At 46.4% G+C, this 20,175-nt stretch overlaps 1 protein-coding gene across 1 annotated transcript in view; it reads left to right on the top strand.

Annotated features, from left to right (window-relative positions):
• LOC118781705 (SH3 and multiple ankyrin repeat domains protein 2-like) overlaps positions 1–20,175 on the top strand; it is a 170,584-nt gene that overhangs the window by 73,890 nt on the left and 76,519 nt on the right. Inside the window, exons 12-13 of the mRNA XM_036534701.1 lie at positions 11,155–11,491; positions 18,831–18,970. Of these exons, the coding sequence (XP_036390594.1) occupies positions 11,155–11,491; positions 18,831–18,970 (477 nt within the window). The remainder of the gene's footprint in view (positions 1–11,154; positions 11,492–18,830; positions 18,971–20,175) is intronic.

Genomic DNA, 20,175 nt, shown 5'->3' with positions numbered 1-20,175 from the left:
CAAATTACAGTTTAAAAACTATAACTTATAGTTTAAAAACTTTAAGTACAATTTAACAGTATATTTAAAATGTTTTATTATCATAATCTGTTTGCTTTGCAGACACCCTGAAGCATGCCAGTATGTCCCAAATATTCAATAAATATGTCATTGTTCAGGCCTTTCAGGTTAGGTGTCTTCCTGGAGGGTACATTAGGAGAGGTACGCTTGGTAATCAAACCTGTAATGCCCTAATTTCTTAACAACTACACCACATTGTTATGGTCAACAATGGGAAAGAAAGGCGATATTTCAGGCATTGCTTGGTGCTAATAGCAGTTTTTCTCCTGTGTATAATGAGTATTGATTTCATGAAAATAGGGAGTCCTGCCGCAGTGCATGTCCGCTGAGGCCTTCACCAGAGTGTGGATGTTAATACAGTCCTTTTAATTAGGGGCTTTCTACCATTTGTCATGGTCAGAGCAGTATCCAACAGCTCTTCCCTTATATGTGTGCAAGAATGCCACTCCTACCAGTCCAGGTTGTGGGTCTATATGGTGCAGTTCTGTAAGTTTTTGGTAGATGTAAGTAGATATATGAAATCATGTTTGACAGATTAAAATATTAATTGTAGGTCAGATTGTTCCAAATGTTTTAAATAAATAATAGTAGTAAATAATAAATAACTCATGAGTACTAATTAACTAAATACAGGTAAATAGTACAGGTAATAAAGCTCACTGAAACTAAATGTTAGTGCCGGAGATCGGGACACAAACGCGGACCGCAGGATGTTCCGGTTCCAGGCGATAATAGAAAGGGACAGGCAGTTCGTAAATCCAGGGACAGGCAGGGTTCGAAACACAGAGAAGCAATCCGGGGGCAAATCCAAAATCGGGAGTCAGGGAGAACAGGGTCAGGAATCAGGCAGGTGAGAGGCAGCGATCAGATCCAAAACGGCAGGCAGGAATCGAGGTCAGGAAACAGGCAGGATCGGCAATGTTGCAACAACTCTCGGGAAATAAAGCGCGGGGACGAGACAGGTGAAACACACTGAAACGAACTAGCAACAAGACAGAGACACGCAGGGAAGATATAGGGCTGGGGTAACAAGGAGATGGGAAGCAGGTGAGCAGGCAGGCAGGTGCAGGCAATGAGGGAATCAGGTGGGCGGGGAGCAGGGCGGAGATAGAACACAAGGAAAACAAAAGCACAAGGACAGGGAAAACAAAAACACCGCGGCTTAAGGGGGCGGAGCCCTGACAGTACCCCCCCCCCCCCCCCCCCCCCCCCCCCCCCCCCCCCCTACGGACGCCTCCAGGCGTCACAGCGGGTTCGCCAGGGTGCCGGCGGTGGAAGTCCCGGATCAGGGCAGGATCCAGGATGTCCCTGGCAGGAACCCAGCTCCTCTCCTCGGGACCGTAACCCTCCCAGTCCACCAGGTATTGTAGACTGCGCCCCTGACGCCGAACTCTCAGCAGGCGGCGCACGGTGTGAGCGACAGCCCCATGGAAGCAGAGGGAAGGGAGTTGACGGCGTATTCGACCCAGGGGAGGTGCTGGCTCCACGCCGTCTCCAGCTGCTGGTTGGCCCGCTCGGTCTGGCCGTTGGACTGGGGGTGAAAACCGGAGGACAGACTGACGGTGGCCCCCAGTAACCTGCAAAAAGCCCTCCAAAAGTTAGACGTGAATTGGGGTCCTCGGTCGGACACCACATCAGAGGGTAGACCGTGCAGCCGGAACACCTGGCTAATGAGCAGCTGAGCGGTCTCACTGGCGGAGGGCAGTTTGGGTAAGGGGATGAAGTGTACGGCTTTGGAAAACCGGTCCACGATGGTGAGGATGGCGGTGTTGCCGTCGGATGGGGGCAGGCCAGTAACGAAGTCCAGGGCGATGTGGGACCAAGGCCGTCTGGGAACAGGCAGGGGTTGCAGCAGACCGGCGGGAGGTCGGGTGGAGGTCTTGTTCTGGGCGCAGACCGAGCAGGCGGCGGTGAAGCTCCGGATGTCCTCCGTCATGGTGGGCCACCAAAACCGCCGGCCCATAAACGCCGCCGTGCGCCGGGCTCCAGGGTGGCCGGCGAGCCTAGATGAATGCCCCCACTGCAGGACCTGGGAACGGACGGACTGGGGAACAAAGAGGCGGTTAGGGGGACAAGAGCTGGGACCTGGCTCATTCTGGAGGGCGGTGCGGACGGCGGTCTCGACGTCCCAGAGCGCTGCTGCGACAACGCATCGTGCTGGCAGGACGGTGCTGGATTCCTGTGAGCCTTCGGCCGGGGCGTGCTGGCGTGAGAGGGCGTCGGGTTTACCGTTCTTAGAGCCTGGACAGTATGACAGGGTGAAATCAAAACGGGAGAAAAACAGGGACCAGCGGGCTTGTCGGGGATTTAAGCGCTTAGCCGATCTGACGTACTCGACATTCTTGTGGTCCGTCCATACCAAGAACGGAGCACTCACCCCCTCCAGCCAGTGCCTCCACTCCTCGAGCACCAGTTTGATGGCCAGTAGATCCCAGTCGCCGATGTCGTAGTTACGCTCGGTGGGAGTAAGACGGTGGGAGAAGTAGGCGCAGGGGTGGAGCTTGTTGTCGGCGGACGAGCGCTGGGACAGGACAGCCCCCACTCCCACGTCCGAAGCGTCCACTTCCACCACGTACTGACGAGTGGGGTCGGGCTGGGTCAGGACAGGCGCCGAGGTGAACTGAGCCTTCAGGTCACGGAACGCTTCCTCAGCAGCCGGAGACCAGGTGAACGCTCTGTTGATCGATGTCAGGGCGGTGAGGGGAGCCGCTACCGTGCTGTAGTTACGGATGAAGCGACGGTAGAAATTGGCGAATCCCAGGAATCGCTGCAGCTCCCTGCGGGAGGTGGGGCGAGGCCACTCCTCGACTGCGCGGACCTTCTGCCGGTCCATATGGATACGACCTGCCGTGATGACGAAGCCCAGGAAGGACGTGGTGCTCTGATGGAAGGCACACTTCTCCTCTTTCACGTACAGGTGGTTCTCGAGTAGACGCTGTAGGACGCGGCGGACATGCTGTACGTGCTCAGGCAGGGAGCGAGAAAAGATCACAATGTCGTCCAAGTAAACGAACACGAACTGATTGACGTCGGAGGACGTCGTTCACCAGGGACTGGAAAACAGCCGGGGAATTCGTCAGACCGAATGGCATGACCAGATATTCGTAATGACCTGACGGGGTGTTGAACGCAGTCTTCCACTCGTCCCCTTCTCGGATTCTGACCAGGTGGTAGGCATTGCGGAGATCGAGTCTCGTGAAGATGGTGGCGCCCTGTAGTGACTCAAAGGCGGACGACAGACAAGGCAGGGGGTAGCGGTTCTTTATGGTGATGGTGTTGAGGCCCCGGTAATCTATGCAGGGACGGAGGGAGCCGTCCTTCTTCCCCACGAAGAAGAATCCAGCTCCTGCAGGCGAGGAGGAGGGGCGAATGAGGCCGGCCGCGAGAGACTCCCGGATGTATTTGTTCATGGCCTCGGTCTCCGGTGGCGATAAGGAAAACAGGCGCCGCCGAGGGGGGGACGAGCCGGGCAGCAGGTCGATGGCGCAATCGTAAGGGCGGTGAGGAGGTAACGAGGTGGCGTGGGACTTGCTGAAAACCAGCTTCAGGTCCATGTATTCAGGCGGCAGTGCCGACAGGTCCGGGAAGTCCTCGGGAGCGGAAGCAACTGGCGATACAGGGGTCACGGCATCCCGAAGGCAATGGGAGTGGCAAAAAGGGCTCAGCCCAGGATTCGGTTACCCTCCCAATCAATGTGGGGGTTGTGCCGAGCTAACCAGGGGTGACCCAAGACCACGGCAGCTTGCGAGGAACTGATGACGTTGAGGACGATCTCCTCGCGGTGGTTGCCCGAGAAGTTCACCGGGGGAGTGGCGTGGGTCACGCGGACCAGAGGGGCCCCGGTGATCGCGTGGGCTTCCAACGGCGAGTACAGTGGGATGCGGGGCAGGCGTAGCCGGGCTGCCAGGTCGGCGTCGATAAAACTGCCATCCGCCCCGGAGTCAATCAGGACGGAGACAGCGTGGCTCTGTCCTCCGATAAACGGGGTGGCTGAAAACAGAGGACGGGTTTGAGGAGAATGGCGTAAAGGGGTGACGCTCACTTTTAATCCCCATCGCTACGGGTGAGCGTTGGCCCTTAGCCGGGCAGGTCGCCACGAAATGGCCAGGTTGCCCGCAGTACAGGCAGGACTGGGTGCTGATCCTCCGCTGACGCTCCGCGGGGGACAGGCGGGCGCGGTTGACCTGCATCGGCTCTGGAGCACCCGGGAGTGGCGGTGCAGGGCTCCTGGCCGCTGTCACGAGGGGCTGATGACGGACAGGACTGGGCAGGCTGCTGGATGCTCTCTCCAGGCGTTGCTGCGACAGGCGCTGATCTACGCGGATGGCCAGGTCCACCAAAGTATCGAAGCTGGCAGGCAGCTCCCGAGTGCCCAGCTCGTCTTTGATGGGCTCCGCTAGACCGTGGAGGAAGGTGTCGTACTGTGCCTCCGCGTTCCACCCGCTGGTGGCGGCCAGGGTGCGAAAATCAATGGCGTAATCCGACACTGACCAGCCCCCCTGGCGGATCAGCAGTATCTCCCTCGCTGCCTCGCGGCCCTGCCGGGAGCGGTCGAACACCCTCCTCATCTCCTCAGCAAAGGCTGTGTAGGACTGACAGAAGGGAGTGCCGGCGTCCCAGACTGTGGTACCCCACTCCTTAGCGCGGCCTGTCAGCAGGGTGATGACTTAAGCGATCCTCGCCCGGTCTGTGGGGAACGTGGAGGGCTGCAGTTCGAACACCAGGGAACACTGACAGAGAAACGAGCGGCAGGTACCCGGATCCCCTGCATATGACTCGGGGGGTGGCAGCCGGGGCTCCCGACAAGGAGACGTGGGCGGAACCGGCGAAGAGGCAGCAGCGGGCGGAAAAGGGTGATTTTCCTGACTCAGCTGCAGCTGCTGCAACTGAGCAGTGACCCCGATGAGGCTGGTGGCGAAGCCGTTGAGGGACCAGCTGAGGGAGTCCAACTGGCTCTGGTGCCCCCCCAACAGAGCGCCTTGAAGCTCCAGGGCTGGCCTCAGCTGTGGGAGGTCCGCTGTATCCATGTGGGCTAGTTCGTTCTGTTAGCGCCGGAGATCGGGACACAAACGCGGACCGCAGGATGTTCCGGTTCCAGGCGATAATAGAAAGGGACAGGCAGTTCGTAAATCCAGGGACAGGCAGGGTTCGAAACACAGAGAAGCAATCCGGGGGCAAATCCAAAATCGGGAGTCAGGGAGAACAGGGTCAGGAATCAGGCAGGTGAGAGGCAGCGATCAGATCCAAAACGGCAGGCAGGAATCGAGGTCAGGAAACAGGCAGGATCGGCAATGTTGCAACAACTCTCGGGAAATAAAGCGCAGGGACGAGACAGGTGAAACACACTGAAACGAACTAGCAACAAGACAGAGACACGCAGGGAAGATATAGGGCTGGGGTAACAAGGAGATGGGAAGCAGGTGAGCAGGCAGGCAGGTGCAGGCAATGAGGGAATCAGGTGGGCGGGGACCAGGCGGGGAGCAGGACGGAGAGAGAACACAAGGAAAACAAAAGCACAAGGACAGGGAAAACAAAAACACCGCGGCTTAAGGGGGCGGAGCCCTGACACTAAATTCAGTATTGAATCTAATTTATCTCTTTCAGTGCCCTTTTGAACACAGCTCCTTTTTCAGTGACATATATTTAAAAATGAGCATCCAAACAACATGAAAAACCAAGTATACTGCACAGCATTTTATATCGTCTTATTATGTCTTATTTCATGAACAACTTGATGGTGTGGGGAAGTAGTTCAACACACAGTAGGTATATTTTGAAGAGGATTTGATTTCAGTCTGGTGAAGGCTTCATAGTTTCATGATGATGCCTATGTCACTGTGATTAGGAGTTTCTGTAGCCATCTGAAGCATGGGAATAAAACTGTTCTAGGATACTAACACTGAGTTCACCAACATGAGGGGAGAATATGAATGGCTATTGCCAGGTAATGTCTGCAGACATTGTTACACACATTAGAAACCAGACCCCAAATGTGAATGTACAGTATGATGTAAAGGGGGAATCCCTGCTTTAAATTTCTGAGATTTAATACTAGAGCAACTCAATAGACAAATTCACAAGCTTCAAATGCAATACAAGCACTGTCACATCACCAACAACACATTTAGATGTGCGTATTATTGTGATAACTTGTCAAGTAATTGTCTGATAGGAGCAATGCACTGTGTCAATATACAACCAAAAGAATTTATTTAAAATGCTCATCTAGCTCACACTGTGAATGACAGAGCTTGTATTAGGTCCAGAAGACGGACAATTGTTACATTTTGCTGAATCCAATTTTTTTCTCTCCTTGAAAAAAATATTCATAGCAGGCTACAGAAATTAAAACTTTACAATACGGTATGCAGAAGATAATTTCATTGATGCCTGAATAAAGCTACTTGCTCTGACGGATTTAGACATCCTCACTGGAGTTGCCTAGCAACGGGGTGGGGTGGGGGGGTTAGTTTGATACAGCTGTTTCTTGGGGAGGAAAGGTTAAGTCGAATATTCAAGATGTTTTACCGAAATTAATATATGCATGTGCTAATTTTTTTTCATATGTACGGTAATATTCCATAGGGGTATTTAACGTAGTGATGTCAAATACGCTTCACTTGAAGGGTGATAAATTAAATATCATCCATAGCATCCTTTATTCTATTACTGAGATATAATACTGGTAAATAATGTTGAGCGAATACTTTGAAGTTAGCCACTAACAACAACCAAAAGACATATAGGTAGGAAGGTAAAAGCGTCATCATGGGTAGCTTTATCAATAACATCAGATATGGGTGTTATGCCAACTCTGTTAACCCGATTGTAAATTCGACCGGTGTTCTTTGGGATGTAGCACAGCAGTAAATTTCAGGAGGAAGTATGAGGCGGCTGAAGCGCTCACATGATAGTGTGCGTGAAGAGCGGTGCGACGCTCGTGAGCTTGCGGTCCGTCTGCGCTCCCCGGGTCCTCTCGCATCTGACAGGCGGAATCATGTGGGGTGGGCTTTGTCACCACGGCGTCGAATACCGCCTGCCCAGCCTGCCTCGCCATCGTCACTCACTGTCCAAAAAACCTGCAGATTTTTTACTGCGGCGCAACTCGCGGACTTTCCATATTTACACTCTTACTCCTTTGTTTATGGTTTTCCCTCCTTCTTTTCTCTCTGGCGTACTGGCATTAGAATGACGGACTTGGATTAAATAAGTGGGGAAAGCGGGGAAAATGAAGTCTTTACTAAATGCCTTAAAGAAAGAAGGTAAGGTATTCATTACTTTATCTCAAGATTAGATTACTTTTATCTTTTTGCAGTTTGGAAATTTATTTTGGCATTGTTAACAGAGTATTTGATTTGGTTTTTTAAAGCTGGTTCAAATGACTTCTGCTGTGCGTTTTTTTTTTAATCACAGTTTTTTTTCACTCAATGACAAACTACATCAGTTACTGCTACTTTTGGAGAGATGTGTAATTCACTTGTAAATCTTGTTTTATTAATGTGAATACTGTCTTGGAGCATTGTCTGTAAGTCAGTGCACTACTCTCTGCAATTCCTGCCTTGCCTTTCTTGGTCGTAGTGTTTTTAATGAAATTAGGACACTAATAAAATTCATAAATAGTTGATGGCATTACAGTCCTTATTAGGCACAGTTATGGATTAAATAAAATCACAGCCTATTGTCATAAATATTAAGAAGAAAGAATAATCTGGCTGTAGTAGACTTTTATTTGAGTTAACTTGTTATGTGAGACTGATTCAGTCAAAGTAGTTAGGACATGGAATAATATTTTATAATTAAACCACAATATGAGGAATTGGATATGGGCACATGATTTTTGCCAGTTCATGGGGAATGAAAATGTCTTGTGCAAATGTCTGATGCTTTCAAAAAATCAGATGTGCTGGATAGAATGTTTATAGTATAGTTTGCCAATTGAAAGTGTGGTGCTTTGACCCTGTGTGTATCCCAATTCATGAATTTCATATGAATTAAAAATATGTGCTGTGAAGCTTCACACAGATATGCTGTTGATTCAGTCTTAACAGATTGTTGTTATTTGTATATGTTTTTAATAATGAATATTTTAATGTGAAATAATATTTGGTTCCTGTTATTTCAGATGGTCTATGATGTATGGATCTGTTTACATACTTTTATTTAAATTATACATTTGACAATATACACAAATTTATTTAAATTACACATTTCTCAGGAAAAATAAATAAACAAACCAAAGACAAAATAAATAGAACGTAATAATAGTAGACTTAAGCCTTGTCCATCTTCATCACCAAGAAGTTAATGATAGATTACACTGATTGAATCCTATTGATACATAAGGCATACATTTTTCCTGTCCTGTGATAAAAAAAAAAAAAAGATTTAAATTACCAGAAGGTTGCTATGTTAATCCACTGTAACTGGGGAAAGCTCCTTTAACAGGGTGAATAGATCTGTTGTCAAATAGTTATCTGGGAGCCAAAAGGTTGTGCCCCTCTTCATTTGTAGGGACTACCATTACTCTGTACATATCCAGTATGCTCTGTGATGTTCCATGCACTGGCTCAGCTTTGAGAATTCAGTCTTTGGGATTGGGGATTGGGTATCATCTCCATCACACTAACCTTCATAGCCACTCATGACTCCCTCTTCCTCTTCCTGGAAAAAAATCAAAGCAATCCATTCACAAGCAATGAGGTCCAAACTGCTTGCCTTTCAGGATTCCAGTCAACTGTGTGTGTGTGTTCATATATTTGTGATCACATTACCACTCATCAAACATCCGCCAGTCCATCAAGGCCAGTGTGTTTGTTCCTCTCCCTTTCTGTGTCTGTTACACAGGTGCATCTCACACAGCTTCCCAGAGAGCCTCAGGTTCTGGGCAGTGCCTTCAAAGGCAGCACAGTCTCCCACACACCCACAAATAAGCATCTGCTGCCTGATCTTGTCCCTCTGCAGCACTGCTCACAGCAGTATGTAATGGGGAGGAAAGCTGGCAGAACAGTAGCCTGTTAGGTGTTAGCTCCATTCTTCATCTCTATTGCTCTTTGAAGAGCAGGAATCAGGGGAAGACCTGAGACAATGGATAAACAAAACTACTTTTAGTACTCTAAAATAATAGAAGTTGTCTTTAATTATGAAAGATGAAATTGTGAGTTCTGTGATTTGTGCACTAAACCTGGTTCCTAGTTTAAACGTTCTGCTGTTCAGAGAATCTCTCTGCTGAGAAGTGAGAAAAGAGAAAATACTGTGCAGGCAGAACCACAGACTCCTCCAGTACTCCAGAAGAGACAGCAGGGAAATAAACTAAATTAAACTTAAACTTAATTACTTCTAAATTGTGTCTTTCTAAGCACATTAGAATTCCACTGCCCTAATAATAATGATACTAAACTAAAGTCTTCATGAACAATGATCATCCACAGAATATGGGCTCACTCTGAAACACTCTTCACTTCATGTTGAATCTGAACATGCTGCAAGTAGCTGGGGTTTCTGTTGAACCTACAGCCACTTGAACATAGGAGAAAAATAATGCACAATCTTCATATCAATACTGATTATGCAAAACATAGCATCTATAGCGTGTTTAAATTATGTAGGCATGACACAAATTGCCTTTCAGTCTTTTAGGAACACAAAAGTCACCTGGAGCCTCCCAGGCAATGAGATTTTGTTGTTTGTTAAATAATATGGTAGAAAGATAGAAATCTTTTCTTCTTGTGGTCATGTCTTCATATTTCCTTTGATTATACAATGATACACTCTACAGTTAGCCATAGCTGTAGGCAGGGAAATCAAAGTACGTAAACTGTAAGAAAAGCTCTGGTTTGTCATACTTTATACATTTGGGTTAAAGGGACTTAAGTACTGTTGAAGGACAATGTGTGTGTTGAACAGTATTGCTCTGCTTATTAGTCTGCCTGCTGGACGTGTATTTCCTGGCAGTTTGTCCCCACATTAAGTATTAAATCAATGTTTGGTTCACTTCCTCTAGCAGAACTGTGCTTCTTTTAAATTCAGCCTTGCTCACAGAAACAATTAGGACTGTTTACCCAACCCCATTTTCAAGGTGAAGTGTTGATATTTAAACTTTTATGCTTATATGCTCAATATTTCCAAATTATATTCAGCAAAATATAATCTGTGTTCATAAATATAAAATATAATCTTATCTAATCTTTTTAACTGCTGACAAATTAACAGAGAAAATTGTATTTCAATTGCATGAGGACTTTAATAATTGCCAGCTGGTGGGCATCTGAAGTGACGTTCATACAAGGATTTTGTTCAGTAATTTAGAATGAAATACAAACCACTAGACACAAGGGTACTCAACAACCGGGGTAGTTAACTGCTGCTTAATTTTGTCCTCACATTTTGTGATCTCTGTGTCTGTACTGAAAGGCACCACCACATTCCAAAAGCATTATCCTGCTATGAATCCACGACTCTTAACATGAACAGTAATTTTATTTTCTACTGTAATGTTCTCAATCCCACATTTTTACAGCACAGACAAAGCTTGAGAAACCTGGTCATTTCAGATGATGGTTGCACTTGAAGCGAAAGCAGGATATATTATTAATTTCACAAAGAGATCAGACATCAGGCTCAATTAAAACAATTGACCCTGTGTCTACACCATTTAATATCAGAGTGCCACATGAATCTGCAGGAAAGAAACTAGATACAGGAATAGCGACTAACATACAGTAGTGGAAGTAGTTTTCTTGTGCTATGCAATTACTTGACCATCTCTCAGGGACTGGCAAAATTTCTGGTTTATGTAGTGGCAGAAGTGCCTAAGGTTAGATGTGGAAAGGGCAAAAACACATTTCATTCTCTAAACTCATTCTATTTCCATCCTCTCCCTCTCATTTTTAAATGTGTGGTTATGCTGCATGAGAAGAAGGGATAGGGGTGATAATGTATGGTCTTGTGATTTTATTTCAACATTTGTAGAAACAATGGGGTGAACAATGTGAACAATGTGGGTGAATCCTACCTTGATATCTTAATGTCAGAGCGGAATTTGCCTTGCTTGTCTTTTTCTAACTTTCCTTCAATCTCTCTCCTCTCTGCCTCCAGTGCCTTTTCGAGAGGCACCAGCATATTCCAACCGGCGACGGGGTCCCCAAAACACGCTTGCCGCCCCCCGGGTGCTGCTGCGCTCCAATAGTGACAACAACCTGAACGTGAATAACCTGCCGTCGGACTGGTCCCCGTCGGCCACATCTGCCACTGGCTCCTCAGCCAACTCTTCCCACTTCAGCCTCTCCCCTCACCTGCTCCAGCAGATGCAGAACAGCCCCAATGGCACAGTGAAGACCATGGGGAGGGGGTCCCGCACCCCCCGAAGCCGCTCGCCCTCCCTCAGCCGCCTGGGGGAGGAGGCCCGGAGGCAGCCCCCCCAGCACCACATCAGGTTAGTACTGTGGCTTTGCTGCACACTGCCAATGTGAATGCAATGGTCATGGTGTCCTCAGTCAAAAAGTGTCTTCTGACGAGCAGTGTGTAATATGTCAACTGCACTTATTTGGGTCCTATATAAAAATTATGTCCCCTTCCACACCAGACAATGTCCTTAACTATGTGTTATCCTTTACCAAATTGTGCACTTTGCCCAGTAGGGTCCTCTGTCATATTGTGCCCTGAGCCATATAATATCCTCTGCTATATAGTAACTTATTAAGCTTATAATTCTCTTCCAAATATTATCCACTGACAAGTGGTGTTACTAACTGTACATGCCACAAACATGTTTGATTTGTGGTAGCTTTGAGATTGTGGATAGCTTAGAAGACATACTCAATGCTGTGCCCTATAGCGCATTACTCCACTATTCTAGAATCTTAGAAAAGCTGTCATGTTTCATTTAAGCTTCCTGTATCTGGTCTGGCTCACTGATACTGTAGAGCAGAATGAATGAACATTTGTCTCTCCACCAGAGCCCCTCCCCAGGAGGATTTACAGGAGGCAGATTGTGGGGACAGCATGGGGCTAAGGAGGCCACCACGTGGCCATCGGACAGGCCATTCCACAGCACACTCGTTCCTTAATCTCCTCTACTTCTTTAAACGCTGTTGTGCAATCGTTGTGCCTATAATGACCCAGCCAGGCCCTCATCAGTGCTCTCTCCTCTGCTTGTCCCCGAAGTATGTCCGTCTGGACCATTTTGGAGGGGAGGCTGTGTCTGCTGCTCTCTACCTCTGCTAGAGCTCAGAACCCACAGCTCTGTGGGTTAGAATCCTTACAGGTTCGAGCATCACTGTAGCACCACTGAGACATCCACTGGGTGACTGCTAATGAGGGAAGTAGCACACACAGCGTTTGCTGATGTAATCACGAGTGCTGTTTCGAGGTTGTGTAGTGTTGGATCTAAAGGCTCTCTGGTGCACAGATACCAGAGTGGGACAGCAGCATCTAGAAAGGGCCAGATTGAACTGTGAACTGCTAATGGTAGGGCTGTGGCACTGAGTGAGTTATATATATGCTGTGGCCCTCAGTGATTGTTCGCTGCAGGGATAAAAGGCAACCAACCTGTTTTCCATAAGCAACTAGCAATGAAGCTGTAAGACAAAGCAAGAGCTTCCCTCTACCTGGCTCATCACTGTCACCCTGTGCAGCCAGGCACAGTGGCAGAGTCCCACAGAATTGCTCTACATTGTGCTGTTGAGTTTAATTGGTGAATGCTCAAGCCCTTTCCACTACGGCAGCGATGAGCCAACTTGTGAATACATTACTGCCTCTACCATGGGAATGTGGCGTTAAAATGGGACACTTTCCTTAGTTACTGGAGCGGTTGCTATGGCTGTTGTCATACGGGGGGAGTGTGTTTCAGCATCCGTTGTGTATTAGATAACATCCCTCAAATGCATATGGGAAGGGAAGACAAAATATGAATAAAAAAATCAGATGGTTCAGCACATTTGCCTTTATTACGTTTCGGGTCTGATGGGATAATTGCGCACAGCCGTTGTTGTGATCGGATTAAGCTGGCTGTAAACAGAACGCATGCCCCTCCTGCCGTTGCACTGCTGTCGAGGCCATTAGGAAACAGAATCCACATGATGTCGACTCACACAGCATGTTGTCGCTCGCAGATGTGTCTGTGTGCCTCAATGGCAGCCTTCATTCAGGAGTCACAGTATTCAACTCAGTGTAGAACAGCCACTTTACCCTCCACCATGATTTTTAGGTGAGCAGCTCCTGTTTGCCATCTGTCCTGTGTTGCCTGTATTACCTACATTTGATAGCACTGCACTTTTTTCTGCAACCCCCTCATGTGGCTTGCTCTGTGTAATAGCCATTCAGATAAATTAATAAAGTCCTCTGCTTAGCTCAGTCCCCCACATTAACTGTTAATTTAGTTACATGGATGTGCCTTTGTCATAACAGCTGTAGGGTTATTCAATTTTTTCTTCGTAGTAGAAGATATTGTTAGTGGTGACATTTACATAAGGTGCTCCATGAGATCACTGAGGCCATACTGATGGCTGGGGCCTAGAGTACCCCTGCCGGGCCCCATCTTTGTTGTCATTACAAAACCACTGGCTGACTACATACCACTGTACTGTCTCTGTCAAAGCATTCAGGCTCAACACATTTTGGACAAAACACATTTTTAGTGCCACAGTTTTCCAGGCATTCCAATGCTGTTACAGTGTTATGGTCACAAGGTCAATGACAAGGATGACCACCATGTGCTTCAAAGGTTAGAAGAGCTATTTGTGTGGAGTGCATTTAGAATTTACCATTATGCCCTCTGGAAATGGTCAGTCATATTTATTTATAAGCAGAATGTCCCTGATGGTGAATAGAAAGTCAGTATTGTAGGACAAGAGACATTACACCATGCTCAACAGACAGGAAGTGCTTTGTTTCAGTCCTTTGCTGGCCTGCTGACCTGCTGACTTTTGGCTTTGGGTGCAAAATCACACAGGAGTGCGGGAGGATGGCTCTGCTCTCCTGGTTGGGTGGAAGGCTACTCCACTTTCAAGCTATATAAGACCATACTTCCTGCTCTGCTGGGAGAGCATAGCTAGCAGGTGCCTGCCCACAGGTAAGGACTGGGGGCCTTTTTGCACAGCCGGCCATATTTCTCATGGGCACGATGCCCACACCAGAAAGACCGTTATGCCAGTCTCACATGGCACGGGTACTTCAGCAGGGAACATTGAGCATGTTACTCTAAGATATGGACATTTGTCTTTCATAGGTTCGAGTTTTGGTGCTCTACGTAGTAGTTAGTTTCACTCTTGTGTCTGTCCAGCAGTTCCGCCTTACATAGGTTCTCATTTACCTTAGCATCTGAGAGTTGGACTTCTGACTTTACCTTTGACCAGGTAGTGATTTAGATATCTGGCTTCTCTTGTGTGTAAAGTGTGGTGAAAAATTATCAGGATAATCAAGACAATTGTTTTTCACAAGAAATAGATTATTTAAATTAACTGGATTTTATAGGAAATTCAGGCCAAGCTGTCTCCCTGACTGCACCTAATGTAGAACACACACCTGATCCATTCATCTAACACCTTACAGCCTCCCACACCACTCCCCAGGGATGTCCCATAGACTCACAGTCACTAGATTGGCCAAAATTCCCATCTGGTATTGTATCCATATTGCTCTCCCGCCCAATGCAGTTTATTTTTTCTGACATGATGAATTATGAACAGTGAGTCTGACCAATATGGCCACCAAGATCATCTGACTGCAAACCGCAGATGCATGGGACTGCAGAGCATTTCCCATTATTCTGGTTTCATCACCACAGTTTTCCCTCTGTCTTAATTACCCATTGGGAGTTTGTTTTGTGCTGTTTACAAGGAAGTGTGAATTAAATGCAGAGCTGTGCACATTAATGGCTGGATTTATCTCCTTGTTGTCTGCAGCCTGCAGTAATGGATCTCTGTAGAATACTGTTTGGGTTCTCCTTGGGGTTAATGTGTGAGGATAGCGGCAGGTTAATTAGTGACATTGCAGAAGCCTTTGGACCAAAGTGGACTGAATGTCTCCCTGCTTTGGTCAGAAGAGAGGCGCAGTGCCAGGGTGGTGTGGAGCCTTGCCTAGAGCCCCAGCTCAGCTTTGTTAAAGACAGTGACATTAAAGGAGTCCTGACGCAGGTCATAAACAGGCTCAACACTTGTGTTTGCTGTCCAAGGTTCCTGCTTGTTGCAAGCTAGGCTGCATACTGCAGTGTTGTTGAGTACTGTGATAATCATCTGGGTTATTCCTCAAGAAAGGCCCCTAATTACAATGTTAACTTGCAGAAGTGACCTGTGTTTTTACAAGGAAGCCATTTTTATAGTATAAAAACTATGTCAGATTAAAAGAAAAAAAATCAGGAGTTAATTAGTTTTCTTTGGGCTGCAACAGCAGTGTCCACATTGATACTAAAACCCACAACCTTAAATTTTTATGACTAATGTAAAATGTATATTGTCTTTCTTCAATAGGTGTTGTCAGTTCCTTTCTGGTTAGCTCTGGTTCTAAACTTTCTAACCATATATGGTATTTTATTGGCAAGCTTTATGTTGTTGGTTGTAAATTGAGTTTGAGGCATGAAATTTACATAATGGGGATTTTTGTATTAGGGTTAAGTAAAGCAATGTTATCACCACTGTCATCAAGCAATATTACCATCATTATCATGCCTCAGCGTACAGACAGTTATTTGCAAACAGCTGCATGCATTTCAGATTGTCATTAAAATTAAATGCACAATTTATTTGAGAGGGGTTAACAGGCATGCTCAGGTGATGTTTCATCTAGACTACTCTCCTAAATGATATCTTACTACTTACAGTTGACAGAATGAATAGAGCACTCAGATCAGAAGGGGAATGAGTTTCTCAGACTGAAACACTTCCAGGAGTCATGCCTTTCAGGTCTGATAGTAACTGAATCTTGAAGCAGTCTAGGTGTTATATGAGATATATGAGTTATACTGTGTGTGTCCCATTGGAAGAGTTTGGCAACTGTTAAATCATCTTAGAACTGTGTAGGAAGGAACATAACTAATTAAATAGCCAAGTCATTTTACATACACGCACACACACACACACATATATATTGAACAGAGCGCACCATCAGAGGAAAGTTGTGACTATAGATTCTGTAGTATACAGTAATAGAAATGGATTACAGTTTTAGTTGAAATAAGTTATTATATACCAAACTTTTGAATTTTTTTTTACTATTTTTAAAAGCAGTTTACAAATGCTTGTGAAAGTAATAGGATCTTCGGCAGTGTCTGGGTCAGGCCACCACTGAACCTGTCCACTGATGTCCTCACATGCTATAGCCACTGCATACTGTGCTTGTCCAGTGACACCCTCATATACCACACTACATAATGAGCCTGTCCAGTGACACCCTCACATACCACACTACATACTGAGCCTGTCCAGTGACGTCCTCACATGCCACACTACATACTGAGCCTGTCCAGTGACGTCCTCACATGCCACACTACATAACGAGCCTGTCCAGTGACGTCCTCACATGCCACACTACATACTGAGCCTGTCCAGTGACGTCCTCACATGCCACACTACATAACGAGCCTTTCCAGTGACGTCCTCACATGCCACACTACATAACGAGCCTTTCCAGTGACGTCCTCACATGCCACACTACATAACGAGCCTGTCCAGTGACGTCCTCACATGCCACACTACATAACGAGCCTGTCCAGTGACGTCCTCACATGCCACACTACATAACGAGCCTGTCCAGTGACGTCCTCACATGCCACACTACATAACGAGCCTTTCCAGTGACGTCCTCACATGCCACACTACATAACGAGCCTTTCCAGTGACGTCCTCACACGCCACACTACATAACGAGCCTGTCCAGTGACGTCCTCACACGCCACACTACATAACGAGCCTGTCCAGTGACGTCCTCACACGCCACACTACATAACGAGCCTTTCCAGTGACGTCCTCACACGCCACACTACATAACGAGCCTGTCCAGTGACGTCCTCACACGCCACACTACATAACGAGCCTGTCCAGTGACGTCCTCACACGCCACACTACATAACGAGCCTTTCCAGTGACGTCCTCACACGCCACACTACATAACGAGCCTGTCCAGTGACGTCCTCACACGCCACACTACATAACGAGCCTGTCCAGTGACGTCCTCACACGCCACACTACATAACGAGCCTTTCCAGTGACGTCCTCACACGCCACACTACATAACGAGCCTTTCCAGTGACGTCCTCACACGCCACACTACATAACGAGCCTGTCCAGTGACGTCCTCACACGCCACACTACATAACGAGCCTTTCCAGTGACGTCCTCACACGCCACACTACATAACGAGCCTGTCCAGTGACGTCCTCACACGCCACACTACATAACGAGCCTGTCCAGTGACGTCCTCACACGCCACACTACATAACGAGCCTTTCCAGTGACGTCCTCACACGCCACACTACATAACGAGCCTTTCCAGTGACGTCCTCACACGCCACACTACATAACGAGCCTGTCCAGTGACGTCCTCACATGCCACACTACATAACGAGCCTGTCCAGTGACGTCCTCACATGCCACACTACATACTGAGCCTGTCCAGTGACGTCCTCACATGCCACACTACATAACGAGCCTGTCCAGTGACGTCCTCACATGCCACACTACATAACGAGCCTTTCCAGTGACTACATAACGAGCCTGTCCAGTGACGTCCTCACATGCCACACTACATACTGAGCCTGTCCAGTGACGTCCTCACATGCCACACTACATAACGAGCCTTTCCAGTGACGTCCTCACATGCCACACTACATAACGAGCCTGTCCAGTGACGTCCTCACATGCTACACTACATAACGAGCCTGTCCAGTGACGTCCTCACATGCCACACTACATACTGAGCCTGTCCAGTGACGTCCTCACATGCCACACTACATAACGAGCCTTTCCAGTGACGTCCTCACACGCCACACTACATACTGAGCCTGTCCAGTGACACCCTCATATACCACACTACATACTGAGCCTGTACACTGATGTCCTCACAGATGTGTTACACTTTACTCTACAAGGGAAATTCTGCCTGGTTATGCATAAGCTTTGCTTTGTCAAAACTTGTGTGGGTAGTGCATAAAGTATGAGTTTTGATAATGCAGTGCCGTATTACTAGTACTGTCCATGTGAGGGAGCTCTTGTGCAACTTTCCCAGTTGGTTTTGTTTTACAGCAGGGAAATTTATCATGTGGGAATATCATGTGTACCTGAGCCTGGAGGCTTCACCAGACTGTGTCCCATTGTAATTAATGTGTTGAATTGGATTGACTAATACTGTATGTCTATGTGTGCATTAATGTAAATATGTTGGTATGGTCACTTGAACTGTATAGTTTACAGAATTACATCACTATTGAGTAGTTAGTTCTAGGCTATTTACAGAATGTTTGAATTCTGTTTATGATCACTTTAATATGGCATTCCACACGCAGATCACAAGCAGGGTGGTTGACTCCAATCTCTGGCCTGCATTATGAGTATATCTTTTAAACTTGATAAGAAGTCTAACATGGTACCATTTTCAATCAAAACATTCAAAACATTCTACCATTACAGCTGGATAAAAATGTAACGTTTTGAAAGGCAGTGCTCTGACTATATCCTACTCTGCACCTTTATGGCCCGGTGATGTTGAGTGGCTAGACAGATGAAAGAGAACATAGACAGCCTTACCTCTTCACCTGTTCATTTCCTCCTCTTCCTCCACAGTCCCAATGCCACACGGGAGCCTCAGAGCTCCAAGCGTAAACTGTACAGCGCTGTGCCAGGGAGGCACTTTGTGGTGGTACATTCCTACCAGCCACAGGGGGAAGGAGAGATTACCCTGTACAAGAACGACAGGGTTAAAGGTGAGTCCTTCTAGTGAAATAGTGCACTACAGATCACCATGTGTCCCAGCACAGCTGAGATTATCACAGCATACCTCTGACTCACAGTATATCAGCTCAGCACAGCATACTAGGACTCCTTTTAGCAAACCACAGGATCTTAAAAGTGACTGTGAGCCATTAGACCCATCAATGCACAGTTACATGTGAACTGAAGGCAGTACAGTGAGAATGGCCATTTGTATCCAAGGGTGAGACACTTTTCACTGTACTTAATAAAGAAGGTATGTAAGTATTTTGGAAGAAAAAAGATCACAAAACAGCATTAATGCTTCAGGAAAATGAGGGACAGAATGTGAGAGGTCATATTTTTCCAGTGCATCCCTCTATTTTCCTCTATTTATTCTAGCAGAAAGCCCAGCAGTAGCTGGGGACTGAAAGGTACCAAACATCGGGTTCATGCACTGATGCCTGTAAGCCTTAATCAGAGGATCAGTGTATCAGCGCTGAGGAATGGAATCTTTAGTAGTGACTGTGTGTGACAGGTCAGAGACTCCCATCTGCCAGTAAGAGGAATGCTGATCTGGGTTTAGTGGCATGCTGGGAGAGCACAAGGAACACTGCAGTGTGCATTGAACAGAGATGCACGTTTGTAAGTCGCTTTGGATAAAAGCGTCTGCTAAATAAATAAATGTAAATGTAAATGTAGATCTTACATGTACTACTGAGTAACACTTTCACAGCATCAGGGCTGATAGAGGGTCAAGAGAACAATGATAAAACAAGACATTCTTTGACCATAGAACAATGCAATCTTTTGTTATAATGTTTTAGTTTAAAAGAAGCCTTAAACCATTAGTAAATAATATTGACTATGATTTTCAAAGCATAAAAATGGCCCAAAATCTAAACAAAATCAGATAATCAGCTAGACTTTATATAATCAATGGAAAATAAAAAAGTCAATACGTTAGTATTTAAAAGTACTTGTAGTACTTTTAAAGTACTAGTATCATGAAAGATCTCCACACAATTTAAAATAAAATTGATTCAGAAGATTGAAACATTTGAACACATTGCCTGTAACAGAGAATAGTTATTAAAAATATTAGTGCAAAAGAAATGTTAAATCATAACTTACTGAACTTCTTGAGGTTTGAGCTTTCAGTTGTCAAATAATTACAAAAAATGTTCATTTTGAGTTTAATATATTAAATACTATTAAT

This window comes from Megalops cyprinoides, chromosome 8 (assembly GCF_013368585.1).
Source record: "Megalops cyprinoides isolate fMegCyp1 chromosome 8, fMegCyp1.pri, whole genome shotgun sequence".
Lineage (NCBI taxonomy): Eukaryota > Metazoa > Chordata > Actinopteri > Elopiformes > Megalopidae > Megalops > Megalops cyprinoides.
Note: the sequence above shows the minus strand (reverse complement) of the source record. Positions and strands in the feature narration are given on the sequence as shown.